General features: G+C 44.8%; 1 protein-coding gene across 1 annotated transcript; it reads right to left on the bottom strand.

Annotated features, from left to right (window-relative positions):
• Positions 1 to 5,916: 5,916 nt before the first annotated feature.
• Positions 5,917 to 14,112, bottom strand: LOC144736308 (uncharacterized). Its single transcript, XM_078618955.1, has 3 exons — positions 13,828 to 14,112; positions 13,158 to 13,185; positions 5,917 to 7,790 (listed from the first exon to the last, which is right to left on the bottom strand). Exons 1-3 carry the CDS (start codon positions 13,834 to 13,836, stop codon positions 5,917 to 5,919), a joined length of 1,911 nt encoding a protein of 636 aa, XP_078475081.1. The 5' UTR covers positions 13,837 to 14,112.
• Positions 14,113 to 17,663: the final 3,551 nt, after the last annotated feature.

Genomic DNA, 17,663 nt, shown 5'->3' with positions numbered 1-17,663 from the left:
GACTTCGGTATATGTGGCTCAGCACTCAAGTGGATAGTTTCGTACCCTTCTGACCGGCAATCTTCAGTCAGGGTGGGCATGTCCACATCGCCTGAAATAATAGCATTATGCGGGGTTCCCCAGGGCTCTGTACTAGGTCCCCTGCTCTTCACAGCCTACACTTCCCCGATCGGCTGGCTCATTGCAAGCTTCGGTGTTAAGCATCACTCATACGCGGATGACACGATTCTATTCACCGCCATCGATTCTAGCAATGCATCTGGATTCGAGAGGCTCTCGGAATGTACCACCGCCGTGCAACAATGGTTCACTGCACACAACCTAGCCCTTAATCCGAAAAAGTCAGTGGCCATCATGTTAGGTACCAAGCAACGTCTCAATTCAGCAGCACTCCCCACACACATACACATCTTCGGTCACAGCATCAAGTTCACCGACCACTTCAGCTGCCTCGGTGTCATCCTAGATTCAACTTTATCCTTCAACCGTCAAACCAACCATATCATCAGCTCATGCAACTTTCACCTGAAGGCTCTTAGACACATACGTCCTCTCATCTCTACTGAAATTGCCAACACATTGGCATGTTGTATAGTTGGGTCTCGCCTTGACTATTGCAACTCCGTCCTAGTCCGGACCTCCGCTGGCAACCTAAAGAAACTTCAAAGACTACAAAACAACCTAGCACGCGTCGTCATTGCCCACACTCATCCCCGTCTCGACTCACTAGCTTGTCTCCGTGCTCTCAACTGGCTACCCATCGCCAGTAGGGTAACATACAAGACTGCCTGCCTCTGCCACAATGCCTTCATATCCGCCTGCCCGCCATACCTTTCTTCATTATTGACAACTTGCAGCTCAGCACACGGCAGATGCCTGCGCAGCGCGACTCACGACCTCCTTTTGATACCAAGATCCAGGATGGTCATGTCTATGCGCCGCTTCTCGGTGGCAGCCCCAACAGTCTGGAACGATATCCCTCTGCACATTCGCAGCATCACCTCAATCGCCTCCTTCAAGAGAAACTTAAAAACTCACCTCTACAATCATGCTTTCGAGCGACTCTGAACTTGGCTCCACGCCTCTGAGTTGCGGCCACTACGTTTGCAAATTTGCGCGCGTTACAAATTTAACTATTATTATTTATTATTATAGTACAGAGTTAGACTGATGGCCTTAATCTAAGTTGTCTTGTGGTTGTTGTTGTTGTTGTTGTTTGACTTGCATCCCACTGGGATTTTTGCACACAGCGTTGGTGTACGGTATTTTTTCTGCAATATTTTACTGTTTTTTCTTGGATTTTCTGTTTGCACTCAGTCACATATTCACTTTAAGATGTTTTTTTTCATGTTTTTGTTTTTTGTTTGTTGCGGTTGCACCCGAATCAAGAGCCGAATGGCTCACAGGGCTATATCTAATAAATGAACTTGAACCTTCTTGTAGCTGCCACTTGTGTGCTAGTTTGTGACCATAAGCTTCCAGACTTCACAATCATGCTCCCGTCGTCACTAGCTGGTTACCAAAAAAATTGTATTAAATGTGCCAGAAGATGTTGTTCCTATAATGAAACACGCCTGTGTATGATTTATTTTATTGTGGAGAAGCTGTTGTACAGCAGCTTCCACACAGTTCTTGAGAAAATGGGAAGATGAATCCAATGGCAAGGAGACCAGTACGATTGGAGATATCGTTCTGCTGCAGTCTTGGTCCGCCTTCACAGCTGTTGAGATGTTAACATCTTCTTCCTCCTAATCTGCCGTTGAGGACTTATTAACCCATGGCTGGTGGCAGACATTCTTATTATAATGGCGGCCTACACTCGCCAAGTGGCAGCATCGGTAACGAGTACATGTGGCATTTCAAGAGGAAAAGCATTGGCATTTGCAGTTCTAACCACACCCTGGTGGTGCTGTCACTGCTTGGTCCACAACTGCTTATCCGCCAGGGTTGCCGCTGCTTATTTTGCAGCTAACCTTCACAGAAGGTCGTTCCACTATCCACCACCTGCGGACGCGGTGCAGCTCTGCCTCCAAAGTGTAGTGGCGGATTGTCTATATATATGTCTACGTACATAATTCACAAGTATGAAAAAATAAGAATAGGTTTTACTCTTTCTGGCAATAAAATAGGTGTCAAGATGTTCAAACACCAAATAGATACCTGTCAGGAATCAAGTCTGCATTAACCACAAATACTTGTGGAAACATGCAAACAAACATCCTCTGATAACACTATGTAACACATTTTTTTTTCCTGGCTAGTGTTATTTCGTAATTGCTTATGCCTAAAAAGTATAGAGAATGGATATTATTCCCCACAAACTTTGCTTTTGTGACCAGGACAGTGATATTTGTGTCTTTGTGTTCACATAAAGTCAGAAAAAACAACATGTGAATCAAAACTAAAATGTATTTATACTAAAGTAATACAAAAATGACGACAAAAGATTTAGAAGTGAGTAGTTTTCGAGATTGACGATTATACTGTAAATCACTTTCTCACTATCTCCAGGTGATTTGCTCGTTAGTTTCTAAGTAGTTTATTTGTTCACCAAATTCCCTGTGCCTGACACCATTGCAATCTCGATTTAAAGCTTTCGTGACTGCAGGGATTCATCTTCTTGGTTCTTTCGGTAAAGTCACGTAGAAGGGAAATAATAAAATAATAAAAATAACAAAAGTTATAAAATACAATTCTCACGACGTTTCGGCCACAACGCAAGCAGCCGTCCTCAGGTGAAGAACAGGTCTGTCGGAAAGACAGCGTCTGAATGAGCACCACCAAGCTTTAATCCATGGCTTCGTGGTGCTCATTCAGACGCTGTCTTTCCGACAGACCTGTTCTTCACCTGAGGACGGCTGCTTGCGTTGTGGTCGAAACGTCGTGAGAATTGTATTTTATTATGTTTAATTTTTATTATTTTATTTTTTCTCTTCTACGTGACTTTACCGAAAGAACCAAGAAGACCATTGCAATCATTGAAGATTTAGTCCAACAAGGATTGAGTGCTCATGTACTGGTCCTGATTAGACACTGCCTCACCAATACATCACCTGGAATGGAACATTTTACAAACAAGTTGAAGGCACTCCAGTTGTAGACAATGTTTTCACGGAAAATTTTGAGACAGATGCCATCCAGACATTCATTCTACATCCGTCCTTGTTGAAGAGGTACATAGATGACACATTCGTCATCTGGCCACATGGCCGACCAGCTCTGAACCAATTCCTCAACCAGATTAATTTCATACACCCAGCCATCAAATTCACCATGGAGGTGGAAAAGGATGGCAAGCTACCATTTTTGGATGTTCAAATCGAAAAGAGACCAGATGGCTCAATGGGACACTGTCTACAGGAAAGCAATTCATACAGATGCCTACCTAAAATCTGACTCCCACCACCATCCATCCCAGAAGAATTCCCTCATCAAAACTCTACACCATAGAGCTCGATGAATCTCCGACCATCATCACCTAGCCAGTGAACTGAAACACGTGCACAAAGCTCTCAAGATGAATGGATATTCGGACCACACAATCCGTAAAGCTATCACTCCAACCGTTGGGAAAGAACCATCAGATGTAATACTTCCTGTTTAAATCTTGACTTAAAGCTTTTGTGAATGTAGGAATTAATATTATTTGGGTCTTTCGGTAAAGTCACGTTGATAGGTTCAAAGAAAATAACAAAAAACTACGACGTTTCGATCATAACACAAGCGATCGTCATCAGGAGGAAAGAGGAAATCTGCTGAATGCAGACTTGTTTCATAGGGTGTCGTCCTTGGGTCATAAACGAAGTGGGCGGGGCTAGGGATGTTAATGTGAGAGATTAGCATGTTAATGTAAGATCGCAGAGCCACCGCAACGTAAAGGTTGGCATTCGTACTTGGCCACGTTGGTGCGAGAAATTAAACCTGTTAATGTGAAATCGGAGAGCCGAAGCCATGGGAAATTTTTTTTGACATCGAAACGTGGCAGGAAGCATCACAGCCAGTTATGACTTAAGCTGGTTGATAACGTCCTTCCAATGATTGCTAAGTTTGTACCCATCTTCTCGGTTGAAATTGTATCCGTCTGTATATATGGATGGCTTCATGAACAAATCTTTGTTGATAGCCAGTGGGTTTGCAAGTACCTTCGTCTTAGAGAAATCTATTTCGTGAGCCCACCGCATTAAAAGAATGATCAGCCATGACCGAGGTATTCGTCCTTCCGTGTTTCAGATCTGCCTCATGTTCACGAAAACGGTTCGAGACATGTCGCTTAGTTTCCCCAATGTAACTACTGCCACAGACACAGATTAGTTTGTAGACGCCGGGGTATTGCATATCAGGGATCACATCCTTCACAGATTGGATCAGATCACGAATTTTACATGTGTTAAATCGAACCTAGATCTTGTATTTGATCATGATTTTGGAAATAGTTTTGGTGACCCCTGCTATGTATGAACCTATCTACGTGACTTCCGGTTTAGTTTGAAGGCTTCAGGAAGCCCACACGGTGAGATTTGCCCCAGGCCCCACACTCCCTATGGATGGCTGACTGGTTTATAGTACAGTGCACCAAATCAACGTTCCACCACCGTGGACTACATCCTTTTGTGTGTAGAGCTGCCGTGACATCACCTGTATAGCTGAACACAAATGGGATATGAGCTGTCACTTCACGTATGACTTGATGCATGGAAGGAGACTGAGAGAAGCGATAAATGATTTTCTGAATTAATGAATGAGTAAATGGATTAAGTGCCTAATTAATGAATTAATTGACAAATAAAGCATTTAATTAACCTATGAATTGATGAACAGATGAAAGACGAAATGAACGAACCAGTGAGCTACTCAATGAATGCTGGTGACGTGCTCCCTTTTGCGCTGTCGCTTTCTGCTGGGAGTGCACAGACTGCGTGAGTTTCGGGTTCAATATGAGACTGGGGACCATGGTGCATTGTCATCAATACATCGATTACAAGCATTTCTTGAGGCGGCCCCATACCTGAGCGGAGTGTAACTTGGTTGCATGCAACTGAATAGCTCCATAAGAGGGTTTTTTCTTGGGTTAGATTGCGTAAATATATAAATATGTCGTTAAAATCCGGCACCACTTGACACAGCCAACTAGTAAGGGTTGTCACCTAAACAGAACATGCCAATTCGTCACTAGTACAGCACACCGGTGTGTTGGAGAGCCAAGCCACAACATTTACAATCTGAGTACGACGTTTCGCCAGTAATTACAACTAGCTTCATCAGGCGACAGCCAGATTTGTGTAGAAGTCCACGTGTTTCGTTCCTTACAAAGAGGCATAGATGTGGTGACCACACTTCTGCACTCTTGCGCAAAGTGGGGGGGGGGGTGAGGGATTAATGAGCCAACGTAAATTATGCATGCGCATTATGCGAGCCCTTTGATCTTATCCTTCCTGTCCATTGTGTATTAAAATAGTTGTACCAACAGTAATCCCTATTGAAGTATGGTACCCTGTATAGGCATGCATTTAAACAATGTATAATTTGACGATTTGCTTCAACGCAGCACTAAGTCGATAGCTATGCAAACGGTAACAATATTTATTTATTTATTTCAATTTCGATAGATTCTCTAATTAGTCTTGGCCAGTAGTAGCTAGTTTTGTGTTCTTGTTGGCACGCGTGTATTTAATATTTCTCTGATGTTCTTTTAGTCTCGTGCTGATCATTCGTCCTGTTTGGCCAACATATCATTTGCCACAAGTGCAGTTAATCCTGTAGACACCTTCTGTTGATCGCTTCGGTAACACATCTTTTGTACCAGAAGTCAAGTTCAAGAAACAAAGTACGTTTTTATTACAACTTAAAATATATATACATATATAGATATACATGTCCATCCAACCACGTCTCAATGTTTATGTCTGGGAGAACACGCTAGTTTCTCCCTCTGCGGAGTCTCCACCATTTTTCTTTCTTCTTGTTTCCCAGCTCCTGGTCTTGGCACTCCTTCCCTCTGTCTCCTCCTCGTTCATTCTCCTCTTCCTCATCGTTCTCCAGCTGCCGTGTGCAGCCCAGGAAGTTCCAAATTGCCCAACGCCAGAAACTGTTCTTTCTCTCTCCCTTAGAAGATGGGATGTGCTTAATCTCTTTCTTCTCTTCCTGAATACTGTCTGCCCTCCAAGGTTGCTCGCATCTCCTTTCCTCATTCACCACTTCCTGCTTTGTATTGTCTTCAATCATGTCGACCTCCTTCAGCTCTACCTCATTTGCCGCTAACTCAATAGCTCCTACTTCTTTTGCCTCTAGCTCTATTGTCTCTACACCATTCGCCTCTACCAAAATCGCCTCACTCTCCTCCACCTCAATAGCCCCTACCTCCACTTCTACCTCAATCACTTCTACGTCATTCGCCTCCAACTCATTTGGATCTACCTCCATAACCACCTCCCGCTTGGCCTCTCCCTCAATCTCCTCTACCTCTTTTGCCACTTCCTGGTTGGCATCTACCTCGACTGCCTCTACTTCATTCGCCTTGAGCTCAATCACTGCTACCTCCACTTCTACATCAATCACCTCTACCTCATTCGGCTCCACCTCCGTAACCACCTCCTGCTTGGACTCTCCCTCAATATCCTCTACCTCTTTTGCCACTTCCTGGATGGCATCTACTACATATGACTCAACCTCCGTTGCCCCTTCCTGTTTTATCTCCTCCACCACGTTCTCAACTTTTTTTGACATTTCCTGTTTGGCCTTTACCTCATTCGTATCTACCTCATTGATCAAGACCTGCAAGGCCTTTTCTTCAATCGTGTCGACCTGAATTGCCTCTACCTGTTTCACCAATTCCTGCTTTGTATCTCTCTCAATCCCTTCTACGACATTGGCCACTACCTCTTTCACCACTTCCTTCTTGGCCTCTCCATCATTCCCCTCTCCCTCAATCTCGTTTTCCTTCATCTCTTCTACTTCCCGAACTTTCATCTCAGTCCTTCGTAGCTTCCTATTCCTACGTTTCCTATGAACACCATCCTCTCCCTCTTTCTTTGTCTCCACAACATTATCAACTTTCTTTGCCACTTCCTGATTGGCTATTCCCTCATTCCCATCTACCTCATTTGGCTCTATCTCTTCTGCTAATACCTGTTTTGCATCTCTCTCAATCCCCTCTATGACATTGGCCGCTACCTCTTCCACCACTTCCTGCTTTGCCATTGCTTCTACCTCAATCACCACTACCTCTGCTTCATTCGCTAATTCCCACTTGCCATCTCCTTCTAACACCTCTACCTTATTCAACTCTACCTCCTTCATCACATCCTCCAAAGCCACTGCCTCAATCATCTCTACCTCAATCGTCCCAACCTCCACCACTTCCTGCATGGGCTCTCCCTCACTCCCCTCTCTCTCAGCCACCTCTTCTTTCACCGTCTCCTCCAGAACTTTCTTCTTGTTCTTATGTTTCTTCCTACTCCCACGTTTTCTCTTCATACCATTTCTCTCCCCCACTTTCTCCATCTCCTCCATCTCGTTCTCAACCTTCTTGCTATTCTGGCATGTCTGCTGCACATCTTCATTATTAGTGTTGACTTCCGCCTGCTCCTGCTCTTCTGCCTGTTGCTGCTGGTGGTGGATGATGAAGCTCTTCAGCTCGGTGCTGTTCTGGAATTCCAGCAGCTCCTGCTGATACTTGGCCTGCTGCTGTGCACAACGATCCAGCAGGATCATCTCAAGCTCCCGTATCTGGCGCTCAGCTTCTAGTCTTATCGCACAGAGCATCCTCTTGCGCTGCCCCTTCGAGCCAGGGTCTGGGGAGTCACATGGGGAGAAGAGAGCAGCACCACAATTGATTAATTAATGGGTGTTTGAGTATTTCCTGTATTATAATAGGTTTTTGCCCTTTTTTCTGGCAACAAAACAGGTGTTAAGATGTTAAAACACCAAACTAATACCTTTTACAAAGAATCATGTCTGCATTAACCACAATGCTTGTGGTCAGAATGCAAACAAAAAAATACTCTGATAATATATGCATTGTCCTTGAAACTGATTGGTCCACACCAGAGACAGCTTTATTTTGAGCCTCGTCTCAAACGGTGTTAGACCAGAGGACGCAAAAATGCGCATTTCCTGTATGTTATTTTGGTAAAGAAACTTGGCACCATTGACAGGAATCTAACTTTACTTGAGACCGATGTAACAATGATACCACTGTAGGGAGGTCTGGAGGTTGACTCATGGGCCGGAGACACCTCCTCCTCCAAAGCACTTCCAGGCCAAACATAAATAAACTTCCCTTGTCTCCGAAAAAGTAAGATGGATTGATGACCAAGCTGTGGAGGTTTGGCTAAATTTATAAGATGTCCATTGTTTCACAAGAGAGAGCATGAATCGGATAAGAAATACACTATTAATTCTTATACACTGATCCATTCATACAATTAGTATATTAGTGGGCTACGTTAGAGAAGGAGAAGATAAAGGGAGGAGAGGAGAAGAGGAGGGCCGGGGTGCCCGGAGCCCAGAGAGTGCCCAGAGGGGCCAGAGAGCCAGGGGCAACCCGATGTTTATGTTAGCTGGATAGCATGTGCTCCCGTGCATGTGAGGTTGCTCTCAACAGAAGTCGTTCCATGCACGAGAATGGCTGAAATGCTGAGTAACCACTCAGAGGTATAGTGGTTTTGCAGTGGAGACGATATAGTAGTAAAACAGTGGAGATTTTTAAAGCAAAGTTTAAGATTTGCAGTTGTCAATTTATATTGAGCCCATACATATGGCAAGTGAAATTAAGAATACTTAAAGTGAGTGTTGTAGAATAAATCTTAGAGAAGGAAAGGTACTGCTCAAAACTGAGCTGCAAGGTCACATGCCATGAATCACATGAGCTTAAAAAAAGTGAATGTAAACCAACAAGCCTGTGAATAATTATCATGGTGAAGACACCTCTATACATTGGATACTGAAGAAAAACTATCGTGCTACACATCGTCAAAGCCCGACAACACCTGACATTCGAGAAAGAAGTACAATTTCATCGTTCTACGCATCGTCAATACCCCACCACACCTGGCAAGTCACCAGCTGCACCAAGCACCTGGCTGTTGTGTTGTTCGAAAGACACCGGCACAGCAGGTTTCTAAACGCCTGCCATGTCACCTTCTCAACACTAGCGTCAGAGACCGTCTGATACAGACTGAAAGCTGATTTCCTTTGTTGCACTGTTTGTATTTTATGAATGTCATATTATGCACTGGGTTATGCCTTATTAACCTAAATTCTGAATTTAGCCATTCATGTATTTCTATTACAGTATCACGTATTCTTTGGACCAAGTGTCAGTTGCATATTTGATGACTGGTACTCAGATTTTTTTTTACAAATGAGGGACTTGTTTTGATTAAAATGTGTCTGTGTGTGTGGTTGAACAGTGTAACAATTCCATGCGTTACATGTGTAGTGTTGCAGTACCGACTGGCTGCCAGAAGTAGCAATTGCGGGTGTTCCCACCCAAGGGGAAGAACTGGGGCAAGGGTCATGGAAGGGATAAGAACTGGGGTAAGGGTCATGGAAGGGATCCATCTGTGAGCTCCCAGAACCTGCTAGAAGGGTCGAGAAAGGGGCCGTGGCCAGGGCAGGGCCAGGCCCCGCTGGAAGCATAAAAGGGGGCGAGAGAGGGAGCTCGGGGCTGTTCGTGGGAATCAGGGTCGTCTCGCTGTGGAAGTCGTCCTCGCCGTCGCCGTCATCGCTGCCATCCTTGTCATCGCCCGATGTCTCCACTGCTGAATAGTCAGCCAGCTATCCAGTCAGTTAGCGCCGTCGAGCTTGACGGTCAGCGTTACATTATATGCTTAGTGAATCGTCTAGTGAGTACGAGTAATATAAATAAAGAAGGTGCCTCTACAGTTACTGTCTCCAGAGTCCTACATTACACATGTACTATATCTAAGAATCTGGACAATAACATTGGCTTCTGTGATTGTAGTTAACGAAGCAATCATACCAAAATAAATACAATATTTCAATCAATTATAAATACCTGCCAGAACTACATCTCCATGTATATTTGTCTGACTCCCCGTGTTTGTTTCCCCATGCCTCTCTCCCCTGATTTTGCCTTATGGTGGTGTTTTTTATTTATTTTGATAATGGAGTCAGCCTCAAGTGGGTGAAGGAAGTGATGGCAAGAGTAAAAGGTGGAAAAAAGAGATGAGTTGTTTTATAAACTTGCTCGTGGTTACTGTGCATCTGCTGTTGGCTGCCATTACATGGTAAACGAGTAATCAGTCAGATTTATGAAGAAAAAATTCGAAGGCAATTAGGGAAAGTGTGGCAGCACTTCCACCAATGTGGACGACCCCCGAGAGGACACTTTGACTTTCTCTTCTTGTTTCATTTTAGTTATCTACGTGTATAATTTTACAATTTAATTACAATTTAGTTGATATTTAAGTGTAGTACAGAATTAATGTTTTGAATATTTTTTACTCTCCAATATGTTCAGTCGGACACGGGACCCGAAACCTCCTTTTTTCCCCATATAAACATAGTATCTGCATTCACGAAATCTACTTTCATGCAAATTTTCAAGAATCTAACCCTCGCGAATGTCGAGGCATTAGCATACCTATATATCAGTATCAGTGTGTCTGTGTGTGTTATCTGAGCCCCAAGACCTTATAGAATTGCTTTGCAAACCTGCAGACGAGAAAAACATTATAGGGCAAGGTGGGGACGACCCTGCTGGGGTGCGTTGCCTCAAATATTGGTATAAGTAGCCTCCCTTCGTGAGTGGCTGGCTGAGGTGCCATCTGTCCGAGACCAGGAAAAGCGCCGGGAAAAGGTAATTTCCTAATCAAACTGCTGCGGGAGGGTGGTGTCTGTGTGCAGAAGTCCATACGTGTCTTCATCACAACTGTCTGGACCACAAGATGGGTTCCACAGGATTGGAAGGATTCACTGGTGGTCCCACTCTTTAAGAACGGGGACCGCACACATTGCAACAATTATCGGGCATCTCCCACCCCGGTGTATTTAGGAAGGTCCTGGCAAGGATTATTCAACATTCCCTTGCTAGGCACGCTGAGGAGAGGCTTGCGGACCCCTAATGTGGTTTCAGGCCGAGGGCATCCTGCACGGATGCCATATTCTCTCTCCGTGTGCTACAGCAGATGTGTAATAAATTTCAAAGAGACCTACATCTCTGCTTTATTGACCTGGTCAAGGCCTATGATACAGTCCATAGGCCAGGGCTCTGGATTGTTATTCGTGCTTTCGGAGTCCCGGACCCTCTGCTCACAATCATTAAGGACCTTCATCATGGTGGGCAGGACTGGATAAAGTTGCGTGCCCGGGAGTCAGAGCAATTCCCTGTTTACATTGGGGTGCGACAGGGATCTACTCTGGCTGACACATTATTTAGCATCATCTTCGACCACATAGTTCTAGAAGCTTTTTATGACTGTACCGGTGGATTTTTTTCAATTTGGTACAGATACAATGGGAGGCTGATTGATGCCTGGGTGAGGTCAAGGGATGGCTCCCTACTGGTCAATCATGTTACGTACACTGATAATTTGGTAGTTAATGGTCACACTGAAAAGTAGTTGGAGGTTCTGCTGCTAAGCCTGGAGCGTGTGACAAAGAGGTGGGGCCTTACCATCAGTCCCACCAAAACTAAGCACCCGCCTGAGTATTTTGTATAATTTAATACTCCGCCCCCTCAACTACTCATGAGTGATGGGGTAGTTGTAGAGAGACAGGAGAAGTTTACGTACCTGGGTAGTGTGCTTATGCAAAAATTCCGGTTTGGCAGCAGAGGTCTCACTCCAAATCGGTCAAGTGGCATATTTTCATCAGCTTCGTAACACTGTGGGGTATCTACCTGGCCTGTTACTCGACACAAAGCACTGGGTCTTCTTGGCCAATGATGAAATAAATGAAAACTCTGAACCAGCTTTAAACTTTCAGACTGGCCTGCCTACGATCCACCCTGGGTTTAACTAGGCTGGAATGTGTGAAAAGCTCACAAATCTTTGAAAGATATGGACACATTCCCATCAGTGAGCTCCACTGGTGGGCAGGGCTGCATTGCCTGGGTCATTTAGCCCGCATGCTCAGCCACCACATGCCCAAGCAGCTGCTGTTTTTCCAGATAGAGGGGGCTAAATGGGCGTGGCACGGCCTGGAGAAGAGATGGACTGATGCAGTCAGTACAGGAGGATACGGAGCTGAGTGGACTTGCCAAAGACTGGTACCACTGGTGTCAAGTATGGTACCACTGGTGTCAAGATCGGCCTCTATGGAGGAAGCTCGTGAAGGATGCTCATGGGCAGTTGTTGACAATTTCCCTCCAGCAAATAAGGAGGGCAGAAGAGCGACGCTCACAACAACAGGCGGTGCACTGGATGACTAAAAGGCAGCAATTTGGCACAATAGGATGCAAAGGTGGTGCGTCTGCCAGTCATCTTAGTCAGTCAACCCATCGCACTGGGGTCTGTCCCCTGATCTCCTGTCGGCAAGCCTTCGACACTTCAAGTGGCCTCGGAGTGCACCAGGCCTGGCACAAGCGCCATGGTGACGTCTCTAGCACTTAGTGGCGAATGAGGGCTGTTGTTGTTATCTGAGCCGGTTAGGGGCCTCCCCTAGGTCCCCTCAGCCTCAAATAGATATCCGATGCGGTGTGTAAACATCGCCACTTGGGAGACAAAGACGGCCAAGTGTGGTGCTGGCAACCCACCCCTCGTGTGCGGTGCCGGCCGTCATAGGTGCTCACTAACAACACTTGCTCCTACATTGTTTCAAGGCTATACACAAGATTTCTGTCTTTGTTTGTGTCTATGTGCAGTGTCTGTATGAGTGGTTGGGAGCAGTAGTGTCTGTGGGGATCGACCTGAGTTCGATTCCCATTCACAACCATCAGTGACTAATAAATCAAACCAGTCGTGTGCCTCCCCTACATCTCCTCAGACTTAAAATAGTACCTTGTGCAACGTATAAACATCAACACTGGGGAGACAAAGGCATCCGGGTGCTGTGCTGACCACCCACCCCATCATAGGTGCTAACTCGCTAACAGCACTTGCCTCAATAGTCTGTTAAGGCTATACGGGGATCTGTCTTTGTATACAGGTGCATGTGTCTGTGTGTATGTCTGTGTGTGGAATTACAGTACTCACTTCCCCTCGGCTTGCTCTTCTCTCCACCCTGCAACAAAATCACAGCAGCGCACGTGAGACTCTAATCACATCACAGCTTACAACCACCACCATCATTACCATCTTCATAATCACCACCATAACAATCACCATGGTAACCGTCATCTTATTTCTCACTCCCAGGGTCCCTCCCCACGTGTGTCAATCCCCACATCTAACTTCACGCGTGTGGATACCGCTTCGACCAATTACTGCAAAGTATTGCAAGTCTACGGAAAAATAGCACAACGGGACACACCCCACTTGCCCTCTGCACCCCCACGTGGATCCCACATCCCCTCCCGTGCCCTCACCCCTATCCCGCCCAGGCAGAGAGGGGGGGGGGCTGTAGGGGGCCACTCGGGGGTGAGGGAATAGGGAAAGGTCGACTAAGCTTTCACTGATGACCCAGTGCAGTGAATAAACATCAACACTGCGGAGGGAAAGGCAGCATTTTGCGGACCAAAAGGATCACTCGTTTGCTGCCTCAGTCTTAATAGAAGTGCACTAACAACGCTTTTCCCAGCCGTCCATACGAATCTAGGGTGACATTCGTCTGTGTGTGTTTGTCTGTGTGAAGTCTACACGGGGGTGTGTGTAACATATGTGGTGGATGTGTGTCGATGAATGCAAAAAGGATAAATGTACTCACGGAAGACATAGTCTTGACGGTACAAAGAGATGTCGTGGATGTTCGCGTTTGTCAACAACTTTGTTAACTATGTTACTGATGTGTTCAACCTCGTTGATGTTAGTCAACGAAGTTTACTAAGTCAGTTAACTGTGTTAACAATAGTTCTTGGCGATGTTGATGAAGTGGTGATGTTGATGAAGTGTTGTCCCGAATGCGATGCTCAACCGCACGGCAAGAACTCCCGAACCCCACGGAGAACCGAAGTCACCACTTGTTGGAGCCACTGGGGAGACCGCGTACCCACAGCACCTAGACGCCACAGATGATGAAGCCGAGTGAGCTCGGGTCAAATGTTGCTAACTGACTCCACAACTCACAATTTGTGGCACATACACATGATGTCCACCATGTATGGATCAGTTGTGTCGAGCTATGACATTTTGAATACATATTATCTAATTGTTTGAGGACTCAGAGAGCTATGTGACATTTTGAATAAATGTGTGTACGTGATCAATCAGTGATTAAGCAAAGGTGATTTTTTTATCGGTAAAGTGATACCTGTAAGACAATTTACGTATCGTAAAAAAGACGATTTGTGGATCAAAAAAGCCCAATGATGTATTTTTTTGGCTGTCAGCCCTCCCATTGTACCTGATTGGCTTCCCTAAGCATGAACATAATGTATCATTATTTTGTCGCAGGTAAATTTCATCCTGTTACAGCACGCATCTGGACGAATGCGAGGGGCGAATGTACTCACGGAAGATATCGCCTTGATGGTACAAGAGATGTCGTGGATGTCCGCGTTTGTCAACAACTTTGTTAACTATGTTACTGACGTGTTCAACCTCGTTGATGTTAGTCAACGAAGTTTACTAAGTCAGTTAACTGTGTTAACGAAAGTTCTTGGCGATGTTGATGAAGTGGCGATGTTGATGAAGTGTTGTCCCGGATGCGATGTTCAACCGCACGGCAAGAACTCCCGAACCCCACGGAGAACCGAAGTCCCCACTTGTTGGAGCCGCTTGGGAGACCGCGTACCCACAGCACCTAGACGCCACAGATAATGAAGCCGAGTGAGCTCGGGTCACAGATGGCAAGTGTCTAGTGAGAGAGATGAAACATGTTAAAGAAGCACTAAGACAGAATGGCTACAATAATGCTCAAATTAACAGATCACTGAAGGCCAAATCACGAATGCAAAGCAACACTGTTGAAAGCGATAAGATTGTTCAAACAATCAAAATTCCATACATCTCAGGAGTAACTGACAAATTATCCCGGGTTTTGCAAAAGCAAAACATTAAAGCAAGATTTGGTACAGTGCACAAAATTCAAAAACTGGTATCTGGCACTAAAGACGAATTGCCCAAATTATCAACAGAAGGTGTATATCGTATTAATTGTTTATGTGGCAGATGCTATATTGGACAGACAGGACGCAACATCAGTGTAAGACGAAAACAACACCAATTAAACATTAAATTATCTCAAACACAACTGTCGGCAGTGGCAGAGCATGCTTGTCAACAAGGACACTCAATTGATTTTGATAACGTTGAAGTGTTGTGTAAAACTAATTATTACTGGCCAAGACTAATTAGATAATCCATTGAAATTGAGAGAAACAGAAATAACTTCAATCACTCTGACAGCTACAGGCTTAGTGCCGCCGGGAAGCGTATTATCAAATAAATACAATTACAAATCCTTATAAGGGAAACAAATACCAATGAATACCAATTGAATGATTACCAATCTATATAATTACAATACCCACCCCCTCCTTGCCTCGAATCACTGCACCAGATTGAATTGAATTAAATGATGACGTCACCCTGAGGCTGCTCTATTTAAGAACGGAAGCAACAGGAGAGCTTCACCATTCTTGCCCGATGAAGCTGATTGTAATTATCAGCGAAACGTCGTACTCAAATTTTAAATGCTGTTGATCCTTTCTTCAGCACACCGGTGGGCTAAAGTGAATTATTTTGTCCTTTGAAAACGTGACACATATTTTTACTGTTTGACCGTGTCGGGTGGTGGAGGGTTACGACACATTTATAAATAACGCGATCTGACCAAAAACCTATATTATGAATCTGTCTATGTGTTCAAGTAGTGATTTACCTATGCCATTTTGAATACATCTGTCTATTAGATCGTGCATTGATTAAGCAGCGATTGAGTATGTGTATATTTGATCGAGCAGTGATCGAGCTATGACATTTCAAATACACGTGTCTATATGATTGAGCAATGATTGAGCAGTGATCGAGCATGTGTCTATTTGTTCGAGCAGTGATCAACCTATGTATGACATTTTGAATACGTGTCTATGTGATCGAGCATTGATTGAGCAGTGATCACGGTGTGACATTTTGAATACATGCGTCTATGTGATCGAGCAGTGATTGAGCAATAAAATGTTGAATATTTGTTTCTATGTGATCGAGCATTGTTCCAGCATTGACAAATTAGATAATAAATTTAAAAAAAACTATGAATTGTTCTTATTTTACCAGGTAAGGCCCACTGAACGACATAGCTCTTTATCAGACGTGTCGTGGCCACAAATGATAGCTCATTAAAGTGGCTTATCACATGGAAATTGATCTCAGCCAGGTGTCAGGGTCGGGGTCGAACCCACAACCTCCTGTACACCAGGCGAGGTAGTTAACATCTCGCCACCATGGCACCACATTACATGTATCTATGTGATCGAGCATTGATCGAGCAGTGATCGAACTATGATTCTTAATACTTGTGTTTACGTGACCAAGCAGTGATCAAGCAGAGGCATTTTCTTTTAATCAGCAGTGATTCCTGTCACGATTTGTAGATCAAAAAAGACGATTTGTGAATCGAAAAAGCACACTGGTGAAATTCCTTGGCTGTTAGCCCTCCCATTGATGCTGATTGGCTTCCCTGAGGATTAACATAATTTATCAGAAACTAGCTTTATTACCCGGCTTCGCTCGGGACTTGGATTCTTGTCTTGGATTAATACAACGCCTACGCGAGGGTGGGGGAAGGTGCGTGACGTCAGCAGGCACATTGCGTAACGCTGCCGCATGCGGGTGACATCACAGATGTGACGTCACCGCTCACTTGTCGTGCAATGTCAGATCCATTGTTCCCCCCCCCCACCCAAATAAAAAAAGTATATTTTGATACTTTTTACATTGTGTACAGTATGGAAGCTAGCCACATGCCAAATTGAAAGTTTGTAGTCTAGTATATATCCATTATTTCCCGCCGCCCCAGCCGCGCATTTGTGCGGGATATACGGCCTTCGCGGAGGGTTGGAGGGGGGGTGAGTGAAGTCAGCAGGCACACTGCGTAACGCTGCTGGATGCGGGTCACGTCATAGACGTCACAGATGTGAAATATTGCACGGCAAGTGAGCGGTGACGTCACAAATGTGACGTCACAGACGTGATATAGATTGCACGGCAAGTGAGCTGTGACGTCACAGAGGTGACGTCACAGACGTGATATATATTGCACTTAAGTGCAATATATTATAAATTTCCCTTTTATTTTATATAGATATTCTCTCAGATTAATTGTATCCTGATACAGCGCGCGTGTAGATGTACTCACGGACGATATCGCCTTGAAGGCCGAAAGAGAAGTCACGGATGGTCACGTTTGTCAATAGATTTGGCTATGTTAATGAAGTGTTCAACCTCACTGATGTTTGTCAGGTTTACCAAGTAATTTAACCGCGTTAACGATGTTTATTGACGACGTGGGCGAAGAGTGCTCCCGAATGCGATCTTCAAGCACACGGAGAGCGCGTCCACCTCCCACGAAGAAGAGTCCGTAATGGTCGACCGTTGCTAGGA

This window comes from Lampetra planeri, chromosome 60 (assembly GCF_965212315.1).
Source record: "Lampetra planeri chromosome 60, kcLamPlan1.2.h2, whole genome shotgun sequence".
Classification (NCBI taxonomy): domain Eukaryota; kingdom Metazoa; phylum Chordata; class Hyperoartia; order Petromyzontiformes; family Petromyzontidae; genus Lampetra; species Lampetra planeri.
This window is presented reverse-complemented; position numbering and strand designations above follow the sequence as displayed.